The sequence below is a fragment of the Triplophysa rosa genome, linkage group LG1 (assembly GCF_024868665.1).
Source record: "Triplophysa rosa linkage group LG1, Trosa_1v2, whole genome shotgun sequence".
Lineage (NCBI taxonomy): Eukaryota > Metazoa > Chordata > Actinopteri > Cypriniformes > Nemacheilidae > Triplophysa > Triplophysa rosa.
The window spans coordinates 22959157-22978897 of NC_079890.1; the positions used below are offsets into that span (position 1 = coordinate 22959157).

Genomic DNA, 19741 nt, shown 5'->3' on the forward strand with positions numbered 1-19741 from the left:
ACTCTCCCGGTCGGAGATGCGGATGCTGAGACCCCTGGGTTTTGGAAATCTCGTATGTTACGCTAACAATCGGGATCCGCCAGGGGCCTCAGCACATCTTGCCTCTCCGGCCCGCCTGGAGGTGATTCCGGAGGAACGTGTCCTTAACATTGACACCATTACCTTGGGTCCCTCCGATCCATCTGCCTCGGGGCACTCTGCTGCACCACCCAGCGACACCCGTGGCCGGCGGAGACGAAGGGAGTCGTGGGACTCCCCGTCCGACTCCTCCGGTGCGGAGNCACATACAGGGTCCCATTTCATGGAATTCACCATGTTGTTTCTGCATTAGCCCTAAACGGACAAACTGCTCTACAGAATGCATTTTCTAAATATGTTATCATCTTTGGCAAAAAAGTGAAAACGTGACAACATCTTAGTTCTGTGTCAGCCACTGTAGTGCTTCGAAAGGGAGGGGTGAGTGGTGGAGTGAGCCGTTGGTTGAAATTCAAGACCTCACCGCTAGATGCTGCTAAATTTCATACACTGGACCTTTAACATTACATTAGCAGTCTAACACCTAATAAAACTTTTTTTTGTCTTTTTATGACTTTATTGGACAGTGCAGAAATGAAAACGGGGAGGAGAACAGGAATTGGTTCCACAAGCTGAGATTCAAACTTGAGTCACCCAAAGCACTGCAGTGCTATATGAGCTCAGCCCAAAATGGAATTTGATAAGATGTATATCAGTTCACTTCAGCTGTTTTTAATTGTCAAAGGTTTGTTTAAAAGTATTTTTCACAATGTTTACAATGTTTGATCGTACTAACCGAAAATGGAAATAATGCTACTTTCATAATTCACCAACATGACTATGAGCATCAGTGCTAGTTGATATTTATGTACAAATAAAAAGCACGACCCACAGTCCACAACCTCCACACAGTAAAAGTATTATGCCCCTCTGTTAATGTCCTGCATGCCAAGCTCATTTCTATAAGCATGTTCGCCCGCTTGGGCTAATTTTTGCTTGCCTTGTGCTATGACAGATATAGCAATTGGGCGTCTCAGCCTTCCAAATCTGATTGGCCTTTCATCCAGCACATTCTCTGGGTCTCCTTATGGTCCAGCTTCCCTCCTCCCAAGATTACTTCCTCAGCCAATGAGGCTCCTTAGAAGATCAAGTATCAGTATAACTCAAGGACTTAATAGGTTTCAAAGTTTGCAGAAGCCTGCAGCCCGTCTTCGCCATCAAGACACTCTCTTCTTTCGGCTTTTCTGAGGTAAGGGTTTGGTTAAATGTTCAGTATGTTCAAGACAAAGTTGGATTGAGGTTAAGCAGAAAGCTATTTCCCTCTACTCACACCTGATGGTGCTTTCTTTTTTAATGCTATGCGATTAAGTTTTTGTCACAGTCAGTTTTGGATTCATCTTTATGCTATTAGCAGAATTTGCTGTAATTTCCTCTACCCCAAATAGTTTCACATCTTATAGTAAATGCTGTATAAATGAAGATTTTGCTATGCTGAATGCCACATGGGCTATGAAATCTGACTAACAACAGTGTAAAGAGTATGGGGAGGCAAAATAAAAACTTAGGTTTAAATATATACGCTTTAATAATGTAAATGTGAGGACGAGCACCTGCGAGAGTTTACATTTACATTCATGCTGCATTATAGTATACATTTGTATCAGAGTACGTGCAATCCCTGGGATGGAGTTCTCTCTCAGTGCGGCATGGCATTGTGTGAATAATACACCTAGGCTTTTAACAACCACCACAATGTAATTTAGGATTTACACATAGCTGGCGTTCTCTTTTCACATTAGCAATGACAATAGAGGCTTAACAATGAACAGCTGACAGCAGGATAACAGCACAAACAGGGCAGTCGTACCATAACAATGCTGAAATGATTTCTCAACAATACAGTTGTACATTGGCATGGGTACGATCAATTTTATGACCTGTCTGTTATGATAATTCTGTGATTGTAATGTGAGATAGCATTCAAATGTTCGTTTCACGTCAGAATAGAAACATTGGAAAAAATCCTCAAGTATTTCCATAAATGGCTCATTATGATGTGAGGAGAGGCTCATGCCCACAAAAGGCAGGATGGACAGCATTAAGATCTGACTGACAAAATGAGAGAGAGCTGATGCTGAGAAATCTGATCATGTGTTAATCTCCAAACGCTTATGCAGCTGTGCTGGAGATCTGAGTCACAGAACGCACCCACAAATACATACACACACAAATGCCTTTCTGCATTTTTATATTTCCATTAAAACGTTATTTAGTATTATTAATTAAACTATTATTCTTGTATGGATTTTTATTGTTAAACTAAGGCTTTGCTCTCTGCTACATCTGCTAAGGCTCTGATTTGTCATGCTTAACTCTGGTCACTTTTTAGTCTAATAATATTATATAATTATAATAAAATATATAATTTTTAAAAATATTTACATTAATTTTATATTTACATCATGACATGCGGTATTGTATGCAGCTGACTAGATACACATATACAAAAATGTTAAGGCTTCCTAAAATACTTGGTACTCATCACAGCTGTCAGTGTGACATCAGTGCGTGCAGTGGCACTAAACACACTTTAAAGAGCATGATTCTTCTCTCTGTCTCGTACATACAGGTCTAAAGCTCCTGTCATCATGTCTGACACAGAAGACGTGTAAGTATTCACATTTTTGTCTTAATTTTTTATAATTAGTTTGATTAAACGATATGTTCAAGACCCGAATAACAATATTTTTTCTTTTTTCAATTAGTGGGGTCGAGGGTAAGTAAAAATCTGTATTTCTTACTATTACAATTGTATTATTGTTATTATTGGTATTGCAATACATATACCCCTGCCAGTCCAAAGTGTTTAATGAATGGTTTAGTGTTACAAATTATTCAAATATATAAAAGTATAATAAAATGAGAAATATTACATACAGTATATACAGTATATCATGTTGAACATACGGTTATATCTATATTGTGTTTTTCATTCAGCGGGTTGTTTTGGTATGTCAGCAGTTGTTAACATAAAAACAGTGAGAGCCTTGATAATGCATCTGTGCCTGTATGGCTTTGCTCCATTCAGTGCTTAAATTCAATTCATAAGGCAATAAATAAATATTTCATACATTGATATGTCTAATGCAGAAGCAGTGTCCTGAATATGCCTGCAGTGACTGATATTGTGCCACCTGCTATCTGACAGCTGTTTTACATATCTCATGCCAGCATACTGCCATCTGCCACTGATACAGAGACTTTTTTTAGTAACAACACTGGAGGCTGACTTGTCAAGAGCAGTGGCCGATGGCAGTATTAATGATGCTCATGTTACTGGTGTTCTCTGAAGCCAATGCTCCTGTGGGGGTTGAGATGCTAGATCAGATCAAATAAAACAAAGCTGTCATCATTTCCATATTTTTTTTTAGTACTGAACATATGAGCACTGACTCCACAGAACACCAGGCGAGAAAAAGCTCTGTGTGCATTTAGTGTATGATGTCATTCTAATTACAGTTCAATGACGCTGAAAAAAGCGTTTTGTAATTGTTGTCTTCACTGCTTTCTTTTCTGGCATATGAAGATTACGGAGAGGAAGGTAAAATAAACAACAATAAACAAACAATTAAACATAACAACAACAAAGGAAGACAAAAACAATCCGGAAGATTTATTTATTAACTATCCTTTCAACATACTAATGCAACACAATTTCCCCTTCTTCTGTTTGAACCTGCCTGACAATGTCTTCATACGTTGTAAATAAGTAAACTTTAAACAATTAACTGAAAGCAGGACATGAAAATGATTTGCTTAACTAATATTTGTCTAATTCAAAATTTGAGTCAATAAACATATTGATATGTATTAATAATATATAATCACTTAGACCTTACCAAATAGTGCTCATGCTGCTTCCGAGGATTTGATGACCTTTTGAACAGAATACATACTGTAAGATCTAGCACAACAGACTGCAAATTCTATTTCTAAATCAACACACAACAACTATTTTGACTTTAATGTAACTTATGAGGCCGTTGACATGGAATCTAAAGTTCTTGTGTGACTGTTGAGAAGGTCATTGATATAACCTCTGTTATGTGTGTCATGTCTGTTTTTCATGTTAGTATGTTTTTTGTGCTTGTGCATAAGTGTGAGCTTTACTCTTGATTATTGTTAGACAAATTAGAGGTTCTTTGCGACACTAAGTAGTTAAAAATGGCTTTGGATTATTTTGGCTTGAAAAACAGGACGTTCAGTATTTTGGGTATTTTTGCATGTGAAATCATTGCAGGTCTCACAAATAGGTTCTCCCTCCATACGCATCCTCTCAGTCACCTAGCGCATCATTTCATTAGTTTCACACATGACGATCTGTCTTTCTCTTTAACCTATGATTAATCACCCTTGTCTGACTGCTCCCTCCTCTGCAACGCATTAACGGTTGCCAACCTTCCTTCCCCTGGTTGCTTGCTGCATGTGTTATTATGTGAAGAGGTAGTAGAGGTAGAGGTAGCTCCTGAGGCAGCTCCTGAACCGGAGCCTGAGCCTGAGCAAGAACCTGTGCCAGAGCCAGAACCAGAGCCAGAGCCAGAAAAAGAACCAGAACCTGAGCCAGAACCAGAGGTGCATGAGGAAGGTATGTGGCATGAATATTCATTCATCCTTCCCATTTTCACCCCAAAAACTAAAAAATCAGCCGCATTAATATAGTTCTAGTTCCCCAGTAGTTCCTCCCACTACAAACCAAACAACACGCGGTACCTCCTCTTCTTACAAGCCCACCATGATGCGGTAATAACAGCTTATGTGCGCCATTTCACTTCCTCTCATTTGCCATTTGAATTACTTATCAGAATTGGACAAATTTCCATTTATAAGTTTTCCAATTCGGATTCACATGCAAAATGTTGGGAACGAGCTGGAGCGATCAAGCTCTGACAGACACGGGCACTCATCACACCTATGCAGCTTTGTTCAGATTGAACGCCGGTGGTTTGAGCTGATAAATCATACTACAGCCCCTGCTCTTAACTCTCTTTCCATGCCATTTAGTTTGGCTCAGAGTTGCCCACAGCATGATACTACTGTAGTGTAGGTTGCATCTTGGTGACAAACAGATTCTCTGTTTGTAAAAACAGAAACGGATAAAACGAATGCATGTATTCAAATAATCCCACAACAAACGTAACTAGTTTAGTTTGCTATGGGGTCTTATAATGTTTTGATAGAATGCTTATGGATATTAATTCCAGAAAAAAAAGGTAAGAATTTTTCAAAGGGACAAAAAAGGCTACTGTTAATAAAGTAACTTACTGTCTCTAACGTCTAAAGCTTAACACTGGAAAGGCTTTCTTTGACACTGTGGGCAACACACTTATAAATAGTAAAAGTTCACATTAAAACATGCCCTTTATTAGAAATAAATATTTCAACCAGAATGCAGGAAGTGTCAAATGAGACGTCTTCCATTGCTAAGAGCCTTTTTGTCCACTTTGAAATTACAAACAATGTTTTATGAAAATATGTAAGCTTATACAGTATAAACTTGCAGAAATCTGGTTGTTTAGCTCTGTTCTACAGTAGCTAATGTTCCTTCATTTGCTCATATTGAGGTGTCTCTTTCAATACACCGTTTAAAGTCATAACCTAATCTATTTATTTTAATATACTCATTTTGTGATTATCATAAATTACACATTGTATATTTATATGCTTAAATATTTTGTCATAAAAGCTAACACCTCAATTTGAGTGTCCGCTCAGCTGAACTCATCTGAGCACGCAGCCCTAAAATGGGCAGCAATAAATCACCCAAAGCAATATTAATGTTCTTTGTTTTACTCTTGCTTTCAACGCTTGATGCATGCAGAGGCCTATGAAGAGGAAGGTATGTTGGTAATTTTTCTGTATTTATCATTTTAGATTGGAGAGAAGGCATGGGGGAGGGGTTAATGCTTGCAACGAGTACTGTAAAAAACTAGGTCCGAAAGTTTTTTTTATGACCAGATTAGCTTCTGAATGGGGAAACACAAAACACTGTCCGGATATACTGGCTGAATATAATACATTTGCAAGGGTGAAAGAATATGAAATGCTGACAATGCTCTGTGCTTTGCTTCTTTCTTTTTGCATGAATGTGCCACACCAGTGGAAGAAGAAGGACAAGATGGTAGTTTTTATTTCTGGTGTCTGGGTGTGGCGTTTGCTTGTGTTTTTGGGTGTGAAGGTCAAGACAAATGTTTAGGAATCATTGCAACAGCATAAACATGTTTCATTCCACCTGCATAATCTATTCAGAGATCCATGATGTACAGAAATTAATACAGATTTAGGTATAGTCAGTCAAAAGAGATGGGAAAATGAATGAAAGAGAAAAAGCTGTGTCTTTTTCAAAGAGTCTTGTGTTATTTGTTGGAAAGATGGGAGCTGTCCCCTTGTCAGGAGTTTAATGTCTGTTTTCACTCATGTACTTACACTATAAGCTCCTTTTAATGCATTGATTCTTCTGTTTGATTTGTTGACCCATATGTTTCCCAAAGTTCTCACTAACCTTGTTGATTAACATTACTGAAATAAAGGAAATTCGTAGTTTCCTTATGTAAACATAAGTTCATATCATTTTTAAGTTTAAAGCCATAAAAGTCCAGCACTGAGTTTTTACTAAGAATAACATTGTGTTCATCGATATGGCTAACTCAGCTCCCACTTTTAAAATCTCTATAACCTTTTTACATATCCCTCTCCCCTTTTTTATTTTATCATAACAGAGGAGAAGCCCAAGTTCAAGTAAGTAAAACTGCCCACTAAACACTCATTTACAGCTACAGTATCCTGTGCCCTTACAAAATATAAGTATACTTCAAGTTAATTTTATTAAGCAAGGTTCAAAGATATTTTAAAGTATATTTCATGTAGAAAGTACTAGTACAGTTCTAAGTGTACTGTTTCAATACTACTAGAGACAAAATTGGCCCCCTTTTTAGTTTATTACAGTGAGTGTACTTTAAAATTTACTTGAATGTAACAGTAGTAAACTTTGAGAACATAAAGAGAAGTAAAGAAAGTAAACTGAAAGTATGCTTTCTTGTTTTAAAAGAAGTATACTAATAGCAGACTTCAATAAACTTCTTTTTTGTAAGGGTACTCAGTAGTACATTTAGTATAGAAGTAAAAATCAACCAGTGCGATACAAAATGCATATTTCAGATTTTTTGTTTGCAAAAAAAGGAGCTGTTAAAGTTCCTACAAAGTTCCCAAAATGTCACTTAAACACACTTTTATTGCATTCTTTTCAGACCAAGTGCTCCTAAGATCCCTGACGGAGAGAAGGTGGACTTTGATGTAAGCAAATACATCTACTATTTTTGTGCTGTATGGATAATGTATTGAACACTGTACAAATAAATGTGCAATTTCATGTGTGTGTGTATAACAGGACATCCAGAAGAAGCGTCAAAACAAGGATCTCGTTGAGCTGCAGGCCCTGATAGATGCCCATTTTGAGGGCAGGAAGAAGGAAGAGGAGGAACTCATTGCTCTGAAAGAAAGAATCGTGAGTGTCATGACGAGGTTGTCCCTCCAGACCTCTTGACCTACAAATGCAAGTTTTGTGCAGCGTATCAGGATGGTATAATGGACAATTTATGTGTGTGTGTTGTGTGTGTGTGTGCGTGCGTGCGTGTGTGTGTGTGTGTGCGCGTGTGTGTGTGTGTGTGTGTGTGTGTGTGTGCGTGTGTGTGTGTGTGTGCGTGTGCGTGTGCGTGTGCGTGTGCGTGTGTGTGTGTGTGTGTGTGTGCAGGAAAAACGTAGGACAGAGAGGGCAGATCAGCAGAGGTCCCGTGCTGAGAAGGACAAGGAGCGCCAGGCAAGACGTGAGGTGCGTCACTCTGTGCATGACACAGTCTTATACACAAAGCTGCACATTTCACACACAACAACATGTTGTTAAGAAGGATGTTGTGTGTTGGTTTGACAGGAAGAGAGGCTGAGGAAGGAGGAGGCTGATGCTAAGAAGAGGGCAGATGAAGATATGAAGAAGAAGTCTGCTCTGTCTAGCATGGGCTCCCAGTACAGCAGCTATCTGCAAAAGGTACAGATGCGAGATCAACCCCCCAATGGTGACTTTTCACTCTGAGTGTAGTATCGCAGTGATTCCTCCATGTATTTCTGATACAGGCCGATTCCAAGAGGGGAGGTAAGAAGCAAACTGAAAGAGAGAAGAAGAAGAAGATTCTGTCAGAGAGACGCAAGCAACTGAATGTTGACCATCTGAATGAGGACAAGCTGAAGTAACTTGAAACTTATATTTTGACAGGATGTTGTTCATGAAGTGTTAAAAAATAGCGCGTGCGTGGACACTACATGCATTTTGGTTTATGTGCGTGTTCACAGGGAGAAGGCCAAGGAGCTGTGGGACTGGATGTTCCAGCTGGAGTCTGAGAAGTTTGAACACACGGAGAAACTCAAGAGGCAGAAGTATGAGGTGAGGGAACTGTCAAATGATCTTTCACACCTTCTTAAAAATATTTCACTTTTATTATGATCTGGGGGTTTTTTACTAGGCAAAACCAACTAGTTTTTCCTGAGCGCATTGTATAATGATTTAAAACATCACGTGATATACATGCACATAGTTAAAACACTCTTCATCAAAGTTAGACTTCCAAAATGTAGAAATCTAGACACAAGGTAACAAATTCTTATATTGGCACCTGCACAAAAACACATTGCAATATTCAAAGGAACACATCAGTCATAGTGACAGGTGTATGTTAAAGAAATATGTTACGTTAAATAGTTTGTGCGCGTGAAAGTACACGCGTCTCAGCTGTGTTATGGTGTTCTACAGATTACTACCCAACGTATGAGAGTGGAGGAGCTCAGTAAATAGTGAGTAACTTGTAGGAAGCCAAACAGGCTTCGGTCAGCAACAGGGACCTGATAGCATGGTGCATGCATGAGACTCTCTGGTCTCCAAGGCTCTCGGGATACAGGTCAACTCTGACCACAGGTGAAAGGTTGAATGGCTTTAATATGCTCTCATACAAACACTCAGTAGAATCAAAATTGGAGCTCTTTCCACCAAGAAAAAACAAACAACGACACCAACTGAGACAAATTGAACCAATATACCAACAGCCTACATGCAGTAAATGTTATATAGTAGTGCTCTATACAGTCATAAAGCATCCATTTTTACGTATTCCAAGAAGTCCATCCAGCAGGTAAGTGTGTTTGTAAATGTTCACGCATTATATATTGTTAAGCATTTCTATACAGTTTTTTTTTGGCAGTGTAATAAAAAGAATTCATATTCTTTGACATACACACACAATATGTGCCCCCTCAAAGCTACTTTTTAAGTTCAATAAGATCCCAGCTTTCAAAGTTGTCAAATCCTGAGCATCAAGCTGTCACAATCCAGGATCCAGAGATAAAGGTAATGATTCGGCTGTTTAAAAAATGCTGATGTGTTATTTTCAGGTTATCTCTCTCAGAAACCGCATCGATGAATTGCAGAAACAGTGAGTAGTTCCACCCACCACTATAGATCTCGCACAGATGGACTGACTATTTTCCATCTGCCCTTATAATATTAATATTACTTACTGAAATATCTAATTCATTTCACACCCCATAAAACTCTCAAAGACACTGTCACACACGAGATGCCAGTCATATTGGTTAGGATGCGTATGACTGTCACTGGCAGCAAGGCTTTACAAAACATGTCCTGAACGTGAATATAGGGCAGTGCCCTTGAGGTTATGGTTGATATGGGTAAGTATTTGGGACATGTTTGTAGCATTGTGACATTCTGAAGGTGAAGGCTTTGAGAGGGTGAGTTTCTTCAGAGCTGTGTGAGGTTTCTCAAATCAAGTGAGACAGTGGATGCTCTCTGAAGTTCTCATACAAGCTTCTGTTGATTAACTGAGTGATTTACAGCCAATGAAAAGTAAAGCAATGTATTACTTAAAGTAAGAAACTCAGTCAATGCGAAGCACTCTCAGAGCTTCAGCTGTTTGATCACTTATTACTAGCTTAGCTTATTAGCTCAGATTTTTCTCCAAACTTTCCTTAGAATAAATAAAAAAGACAAATAAGACAAAAGTTGACATAAATCATTTGAAGAGCGAAAAATCATTGTGTCTGAAAATATTGGTCTTAAAAGAAAATAAAGAGAAATAGTCCATGACTTATACTTAACCATCCAATCTATGCATAGAGAAAGACATTTTCTAGACATGATTTTTGAAGTACAATGGAGAAACGTAAGAGTACGGGATAAAAGTATGAAGGGAAACAACTTTAACGCAGATCTCTGCTTTCATTTTGTAAACGTGGTCCAGTTTTGGCAATTACGCAGAGTTTTTCTCCAAACCTAGAGTTTAAATCTAGCTTTTTTTCATTGGCGTCTATAGAAATCTGAATGAATGTGTATGGGACAAGTCAGTCGGTGGTGTTAATTGTGGTGATGTGTAGATCAGTCGTGGTGATAATGATTTAAGACTAAGACAGTCCTGTTTAACAAACTGACAGAGCTAAGAGAAAAAGTGGTAAGTCTTGCATGGAGTGGACGTGTGATTTTAGTTCCATGTGCATGTCAAACTTTAAACTGAGAGGAACATGCAGGACTGGATTGAGAAAACTGGTGAACAATAGGAACTAGCTAAAGTTTGTCGTCTTATGAGTTTTTAAAAATCACAGAAGTCCTGTCATGTAAGGTGTTTTCCTCAATTTACTAGAGATGCATTGATACTGAAGTTCTCAATTACGGTAGAGGATTATTCATAGCGATATATGCCAATGCCGATACAGATTTCTGAATATTATTAATTCATATTACGACTATTAATATCAAACATCAAATTGGTGATGTGTCTTAGCATTTTCTATATACAGAGCACAAATTCATTGCATGTTCCTGTCCTTTTTTGATTGACAGGATATATTGGCCCTGATCATCGGCTGTTTTTAAACTAAATTGCTTTTATTGACCAATACCACACATTTGGCTGATATATCGGTGCATCTCTACATTTTATACAATCAGGTCAGCAAAAACATTGTCTCTAACTCTATTCATTCTTTGTTGTAACCTTCAGCTCAAAGAAGGGTGCTGCTGCTCGCCGCAGAAAGTAAACTGTCATGGAGAAGTCTACATTCGTGGTATGGACGTGTCTGCTGCCTGTCTCTTCAAGCTCTGCACATACTTGTCAGGACTTTCTGACACCAGAGATGGTCAAAGGCGGTCTACCACTCCCTGCGTGATACTAACACAGTCCGGTTTTAGCAGTAGTTGCAGTAGACACTTCCCCCATGTGTCTGTCTTTAGGTTCTCACCTTCTGTTTTTGTAAATAATGTTTTGGCTTGCCAGCTTTATCTGTTGCACTGTAACTATCTGGCGGTTCAATAAAATTATTCGGGACTGAACTAAATGTTTCCTGATTATAGAGAAATATGATCTGATATTCAGCTACCTTCTTTCTCTAAATGCCCTTAGCAGTATATTTTTCAGAAATGCCAATGTAGGTTTTCATATGCAGCTGTGCATACAGTGTGAAAGTTTCTTTATAACTGACCATTTATTTTACATGGAAAAATATGTTACAGGTATTTAAAATGGAAAATACCACAGTAAAGTGGTTTTATATGAAGTGAGCGTATTGGGGGTGCCTTGTAATAACTGAGTTTTGAGGTATTGTGCCAATGATCTTAGTGTATCTTACATTAAGGCATACATATCCAGTATCAATGCATTTAGGTGACTGATATATTTATTTGACACATATTACTACAGTAAAACAAATTCATAAGGTGACAGTATGAGGTTTTAAGAATAAATGTTTTATTAGTGTCTGACTGTTGCAAATAATCTTGACGTGATGTATAATCATATTAAACAAATTCTTAATGCGAGTTATTTAAAGAGAAACATACAAAAATAGTATGATACAACTTATAAATATACCACCAGGATTCTCACCTATAAATAATTAATATAGCCTAAAAACCTGAAAACACATTTTGTTATGCTATGCTATTACTTGTTAGGCTAAAATTAGCTGGGCAGCTTAATAAAAACGTTATAGTCACAGTTACTCTTAAAAACTACAGTTTATTTGACTAAAGCAGAATTTGAAAATAGTACATTTTTGTTTCCGCTTTTGGCAGTCATGCAATTCAGTTTGTAAAACATACTGTATTATTTCCAGTTTTCTATGCTGCATCAGAATTTAAGCATTAGTGTTTATTGCAATATTTAATCTAGTTTAATCACAAAGTTAGCAAGGAATAAGAATTTGAAAAATAAAACAATGCTGTATGTCATGGCTCTGCCTCACTTAGTCATGTTTTTCTTGGTCCTGTGGCAGAGTCATGACAAAGCCTTTGGTTATGCGTGGAGAGAAACATATTATTGTCCTTTTGACAATAATATGCGTTATCTCCAGTGTCTCGTCATTGGCCCCGCCCCTCTCGTTTCCTGTATTGTTTCCCGGCCGTGTTTGATTACCCTCACCTGCTCTGTGTCGTTATCCTTCGTTTGTCTTCCCTTTAAATAGTCCTCTTGTTTCATTGTCTTGTTGCTCGTGTGTTACGTTCGTCTGCACGTGAATGGTTCTTCCGTGTTTCCTTGTCGTTTACGTGAAAGACCGTGATCGCTACTTTGCCTGGGTTTTCTTGTGAGTGTTTCTACGTGTATCTCGTTTTGATTTAGTCCTGTTTTTGCCCTCTAATGGGAAGTGTTTTTGAGTTCTTGTTTTGTTTCCGTGTTCTTATCCTTGTTTTGTTTTTGCACCCCATCGTGGGTTTTGTTTTTGTTATATTAATTGAAGTCTTGTTAACCCCTTCAACCCCGCTGCCTGCGCTTGGGTTCTTCCTCCACTCTACATTCATGACAGCTGTACACGTACGTCGATAAAATAAAGATTGCAATTCACTATGTTTTACTGTTTTCTAAAGAATTTTATTGAAAATGTAAATATACATATTGTATGTTACACAATTAAAATATTCAAACTAAGCATAATATTCTTAAGCGGGTAAAATATATTTTAACCAAAAACCTAATAAGGGCTCCACAAAATATTGTATAGAGTCTATGAAATATAGAGGTATTCATTATGACCGTCGTTTTTGCATTTTGTAGATGCAAGATTGCAATACTGTGGACACGGATATAAACACAGGAATAGGGTTGAGAATAGTTTCAATTTTATCGATTCCAATTTCGATTCTTATCGATTCCCAGTTTCGATTCAACAGTTGAAGTAAAACATTTAGATATAAACCTGTATGGTCATGTAGCCTGCTTATTGACTTGTTTGCAATATATTTATGAGCACCGTTTTGTGTATATTTACACATAGAAACACACCTTTTCTGATTTATTACAATTTGTATTATCATAGCTGAACTACATCATGGTTAAACTGCAGTTACTCTATAATGCAACTATGGTTAATTTGTGATTCCTGTGCTTTAATGCATATTCTATAACTAAACTATGCTTACTACAGAAAAAAATATCGATAATTTTCATAAGGGCTTTTATTGAGATAGCAGATCATGCAACGCATGTACTTTTCTGAAAATATGCACACAGGAATTGATCAGAGGAATTCAAATTTTAATCTCAAGTATCCGATTCCTATTCCTTTCGATTCCGATCTGATTCCTAGCCTTCCGATTCCAAATTGGAATTGATTTTCAATTCCCAACCCTACACAGGAACTTCACATATTCGGTTTTATGTCAGTACTAAATATCTCACTAAAGAAACTACAGCAGTTTACGTATAAAAATTCTTCAACCTCTCAATAATTTAGACCACATCGTGAAAATATGAATTCTGCAGCAGCTGAAGTGCCTCAAAGATCAAAGCTACACATAATGTATGCTTACTGTATGTGTGTAAAGTCTCGTATCTTAAAGAAAATGTAAAGAAATTGTTCTGGTAATAAATAAATAAAGTGCTCAAAATACCAATTACTCAATAAACACGTGATTGTTATAAGGCATGTCAAAAATCACTTAATATTCAGATCATTAGCAAATAATGTTACCTGCAGAATAGCTTCTAAATACAATTAGTAAGTTGGTGTTATTTCAGCGTTTTTCAGTCATAAAAAAATCCATATATACAGAACAGAAGCACAGCTGCGTTGAGCTGTTTGATTCCTGCATCATTTTTACACAGCAGAGCATGTGCTTCCACATTTCCTCACACTTCAAACAAGCCACCCATTTATACCATTCTCTGAGATATTATTTGAGAAATTTCATAGAAAAAACAACACTATTTAAACTTCAGATCTCATGGTGAAGTTACAGTAACTTTCAAGTTGAATTTTAAGTAACACTTTTTTTATGGTTTACACTTTTTTTGTGGGCTTATGACCACTGGCAGGAACAGTCTGTAGGTTCCTGTATGGAGTAACTGACCCACGTGGAGTTTCCACTACAGTAAAGTTGCACTGAACGGCGCTGCAGTCCCATCTCTCTGCAGCACTTACAAAAGCGTGCATACGTGTTGATGTTGTAGTTGTAAATACTTGCAGAAGGACACTTTCCATCACACGACACTATGTTGACCTGTGAAAACGGCAGATGATGTATGAGCCACACGTAAAGCTCAGAGAAAAATGAGAATGACAAAGAGATATTTTTTGATACTCACTGGTCTGTTGCTACGGCAGTCATTCTTTCTAATGGTCATCCTTACTGTCACTTTCTGACATGACTTTCCATCCTCTTTACCTGCAGGGTGAGGAGCCAATGAACAATATTTTTCATCAGCAGTTCAATATCATTGAATAACCTGCTCTCCCTATGTTACAATAAGCATTTTAAACACTTAAGAACCACCTCCTCCTGTAGATGACCATTTATTTAAGTTTTATTTTTGAAAAATTATTTTCAGTTGACATGCAATACTCAGAAGCTGTCCAGAAAATGTCAATTTTTGTCTTCCTATCAAGTGTTGGTAAGATGGTGTTTTAACGTTGCAATGCAACCGTTTACAGTCTGTTGGTAGAAACACTTTAAAAGGAAAAGAGCGATTTCTTAAAAGAAATGCTGGCAAACCACCATTTCATTATCTTTCATGGCTTTGTTTATGTAATAATAATGAACAACAGGGATTATTCACTCGAATAAATAAATAAATAAATAAAAATTCTGTATTTACTCATCCTCATGTCTTTCCAAACCTGTATGACTTTCTTTAGCAAAACAGAACACTGATACTAACTAACACTAGCCCCATTGACTTCCATAATATAAGCACAATAGCGCATAGACATTTCTCAAAATATCTTCTTTTGTGCTGCAGAAAATATACAGATTTTGAAAAACATAAGCGTGAATAAAATATGACTTTTTTGGTGTATTATGGCTTTAACATGTGGTTGATTATACAGGCGATGATAAAGACTGGTAGGAAAACAAATAACACAATTCTTTCCCCACTTAGCGGAAAAGTAATTACTATAAAACTACTCATCTAATCATGATAGTAAGTTTATAAATATAGTAATAAATGAAAATAATATATGTAAATCATATAAAGAAAAAAATGTATTCAAAATTGTTTCAACACCCCAAAAGCAAGAAAAAAATCAAACCCCCCAAATGAGCCCCAACAAATGATTTTCCAATAGAATTACAGATCAGTAGCCAGTAGAAGCTGTATTACTTAGGGTAATGTGGCAGAAGAAGCAAATTAGCTTATTATTACCTTGCCATATTACCCAAAACATTTCCAGACACCCTATAATCACAAACTATACATGCAATGTGATTAAAGTCTACAGTCTAAACACTCTGGACCATGCATATCTACAGAAACACACTACTGTAATCGGCCACTAACAGTACATTGTTGGAGATCAACAATGCACTGCCCGACAGAGCAAAATGGGGAAAGATTTAGCTGTGTCAAAAGAAATATCATTTATACTAAAGAAATATCATAAAGGATGAAAAATTGTACTTTCAATAATCCGTTATCTTCAGTTATCTATTGAGAAACCTGTATTGTTTGAACGGGGGAGTACATTGTTGGAAATCAACAATGGTGATGGTGAGCCTTGTGGTCTGATGTTAGTATCATGGTACCTTGTTCACAGTTTGTGCTAACTGTGGGTTTCAAAGGGCTAACAGAGAAGGGGAACAGGGAGTTTGCAGCGCCTGGAGAGATTGTTACACAATGTTATACCCATCCTGATGCAGCTTTTGTTGTGCATGTCTCTTATGTTGTGATTTTTTTTATAAAAAAGTGAGCCTGTTTTTGGGTGATACTGTAGTTTCTATAATCGTGTCAAATGAAAATATAAATGATAAAACAAACACTGATTGTAGGTTGTGAGGCTATAATGTAGTGCAGTGTAGTAAACTGTCATATAATGAGTAAAAAATTACTGATGTTACTGTTTGTTATAACAAAAGCAAAAGCAAAGATGAAGTGATCTTTGTACTCACATGTCTTGCAGCAACCATCCATGTAACTCACAACAGTGCCACCAATCTAAGACAAAATGAAGACTTTACAAATGGACTTTTAATTTGTATTATGTCTTTTTTTAGTAAGAAATGTTCTTATCAGTTTACAAGACTAAAAAAAGGGCTTTTTAATACAATTAACTGAAACTACTTCATAATCACTGATCCACTACCAGCTCAGACAAATAGAAACCATAAAAGCTGTGTACGTATGTGTTAAATCTTCAGCTGAACAGACCATAACAGAATTCATCACTTGCATGCATGTTTCTTATCTACCAACTGATGGATGTTTATAGTTAATAAGGAAAGGATATTCACCTTCATGCATTCTGTTTCATTGAAGGGAGGGCAGCTGTAGGGATGAGAGACAAGAACGGGTCCTGACAGGGTCTCTGTACAGTCATAGTGCATGCAGTCAGACCCCCAGCTGCGCCCGGGCTGCAAGAGACAACACAGAAAAATACCATCAATGTACAGTAAAACACATATGGACTAAACTATGGACCATACTAGAGACAGACTCAATGAATTGACTTGAGTTATTTTTTGACTTGAAACAATTTAAATATTTCAAACACAAGGACATAAAGATTACTAGCCAAAAGTGAGGTCCAGCTTTGGACAAAATGTTTTGGTAACACTTTACGGTAAGGGAACATGAATTCAGTCATACATTCATGCATGGACCAAACATTACTTGATGCATTAATACCTCATGAATTATCAGGAAGTAACCTGAGTTCAAAGTCTTCCATTCATGACTTCATGAAAGAACAAAATTAAAACATTAACTAAGATGGGTACATCATCATGAATTATGATTTATTACGTATGATCATGATATATTCAATAAAGTATCCAAGTCTCCAAATCATTGACTAAAAGTGTGTTATTTAAAATCCCGTCGTGACATTGAACTTATTTTCGCCTAATTCTCTGTCATTGCAGTTTAGCCTATATTCACCGACTGTAAGAAAAGTGATTAGTGTAGCCTGCCTTGACTAGCCTTTGACTTGATCATGATGAAGTCATGATAAGCAAATGATTAGTTAATGATAAGTATTTGGATGTCAACAGAATTCATGTGCTATGTGCAGTGTTTATCCAATTTTGGGATCTGTGCCTGTACCTACAGGCTACTATGAACAAGACATAATCATGCTTGATAACTCAGATCATAATAACTGAAAAACATTATTTCTTACAATAATTGATATACTGATCTAACCTTTAATCATGCATTAGGTAATGTATTTTTTTGTATATTCCTTTAACCATCAGGGCATGTTAAAACCGCCAACAACACTTATGGCAAAAAACTTATTTTGTCACTGCATCATGCCGCAATCTCTCAAACTCTTCTAACCTCTTCTAAACTCTAGGGTCATGATTATTATTAGTCATCAACTATGTTTTTGTTATATTGTTTTATGTGCAAGGCTAGTTGAAGCAGGCTACACTAATCACTTTTCTTACGGTCGGTGAATACAGGCTAAACTGCAATGACAGAGAATTAGGAAAAATAAATACATCCCTTACAGAAAAGACACACAAAATTCACATGTGCAAAAAACACATGTGATCACATGTGAAATGTGTGTTTTTGGAACATTTTGGTGTGAATTCCATGTGAATTCCCACGTGAAACCCATGGGATAACATGTAAAAACCCATGGGATAACATATGCGACATGTCTCCACATGTGATCACATGTTCTTCACGTCACCACATGTTGCACATGTCATAATCATAATTCATGATGACGTACCCATCTTAGTTAATGTTTTAATTAAGATGTTGTTCTTTCATGAAGTCATGAATGGAAGACTTTGAAATTACTTCCTGATAATTCATGAGGTATTAATGCGTCAAGTAATGTTTAGTCCATGCATGAATGTATGACTGAATTCATGATCATTCATGTACCCTTACCGTAAAGCAGTGGTCACCAACCCTACTCCTGGAGATCGAAGTCCTGAAGATTTCAGCTCTAACCCCAATCAAACACACCTGAACTATCTAATCAAGGTGTTCAGGTTTGCTTGATAATTACAGACAGGTGTGCTGAAGCAGGGTTGGAGCTGCAGTCTGCAGGACGGTCGATCTCCAGGAACAGGGTTGGTGACCACTGCCGTAAAGTGTTAACAATGGTTTTTATTCTTTTTTCAGAAATATTATTAACTATGAATTAAATAGTAATCATTTTGTGCAATACATAACTTAAAAGTTTATTTTTTTTGTCAATTTGGTACCATACACCTAATACTTTGATTGTTTAATCTAACCTGACAGGGCAAATATTGTATAAATATGCCACCCAACATCAATTTTGGCTACTACTATATATTTAAAAACTGTGGTTCTAGAAGGCAGGACAGACCATTAAAGGGTAAGTTCATCCCAAAATCAAATTTGTGTGATTTTTTTACTCACCCACATGACTTTACACATGTTTTGCGACCTCCCGACGTCTTCGGAGCACAAATAAAGATTATTTAGGTGACATCCGAGAGATTTCCAGGCCTCCTCATAGACTTAATGGTTATAGTTGTTGTCAAGGTCCAGAAAAGTACAAAAGATCCGCTCATAGTGGCTCAGTTAATTTTTTTTGAAGCGACGAGAATGCTTTATGTGCGAAAAATAAACCAAAATAACGACTTTAATCTAAATATTCTCCTCTGGCTTGTCAGTCTATGGTGCTCGTTCACGAGAGCACTTCCACACATGCGCATTCAGTTGGGCAAAAAAGTGCAAGTCTTCCTCAATATCGAAATCATCAGACATTTCGTATTATCTTATATACAGCGTGCGTCTTCTTGTAAACACAGAGTTGCACTTCTGGGTTGTCAGTCAGAACGCTGGCGTCTGCCCCCACCGAATGCGCATGCGTGGAAGTGCTCTCGTGAATGCGCACCATAGACATTACAGAGGCGAATATACCGATTAATGTCGTTATTTTTGTTTGTTTGTCGCACATAAAGCATTCTCGTCGCTTCAAAAAAAACTCAATTGAGCCACTATGAGCGGATGGACCAATTTAACGATGTCTTTAGTACTTTTCTGGACCTTGACAACAACTATAACCATTATGTCTATGAGGAGGCCTGGAAAGCTCTCGGATGTCACCTAAATATCTTTATTTGTGCTCCGAAGAAGCCGGGAGGTCTCAAAACATGTTTAACGTCATGTGGGCGAGTAAAAAAAATCAC

General features: G+C 37.2%; 2 protein-coding genes across 4 annotated transcripts in view; one reads left to right on the forward strand and one right to left on the reverse strand.

The window, feature by feature from the left end:
• The first annotated feature begins 2648 nt into the window (after positions 1 to 2648).
• tnnt3b (troponin T type 3b (skeletal, fast)) lies at positions 2649 to 12970 on the forward strand. 3 transcript variants are annotated; one of them, XM_057332622.1, is made up of 12 exons: positions 2649 to 2683; positions 2781 to 2791; positions 3602 to 3616; positions 6792 to 6810; positions 7320 to 7365; positions 7460 to 7576; positions 7823 to 7900; positions 8000 to 8113; positions 8200 to 8312; positions 8416 to 8506; positions 8873 to 8913; positions 11130 to 12970. In XM_057332622.1, the coding sequence occupies exons 1-12, from the start codon at positions 2664 to 2666 to the stop codon at positions 11164 to 11166; spliced, it is 702 nt and encodes a 233-aa protein (XP_057188605.1). In that variant the 5' UTR covers positions 2649 to 2663; the 3' UTR covers positions 11167 to 12970. The 3 variants fall into 3 exon arrangements, with proteins under 3 accessions (XP_057188605.1, XP_057188597.1, XP_057188613.1); XM_057332614.1 differs by lacking the exon at positions 3602 to 3616 and adding an exon at positions 4517 to 4660; XM_057332630.1 differs by lacking the exon at positions 3602 to 3616.
• The window catches only part of otog (otogelin), a 36908-nt gene continuing 29139 nt past the window's right edge, over positions 11973 to 19741 (reverse strand). Inside the window, exons 53-56 of the mRNA XM_057332643.1 lie at positions 16850 to 16969; positions 16508 to 16553; positions 14706 to 14785; positions 11973 to 14620 (exon numbers count right to left, since the gene is read on the reverse strand). Of these exons, the coding sequence (XP_057188626.1) occupies positions 14420 to 14620; positions 14706 to 14785; positions 16508 to 16553; positions 16850 to 16969 (447 nt within the window). The 3' untranslated portion in view covers positions 11973 to 14419. The remainder of the gene's footprint in view (positions 14621 to 14705; positions 14786 to 16507; positions 16554 to 16849; positions 16970 to 19741) is intronic.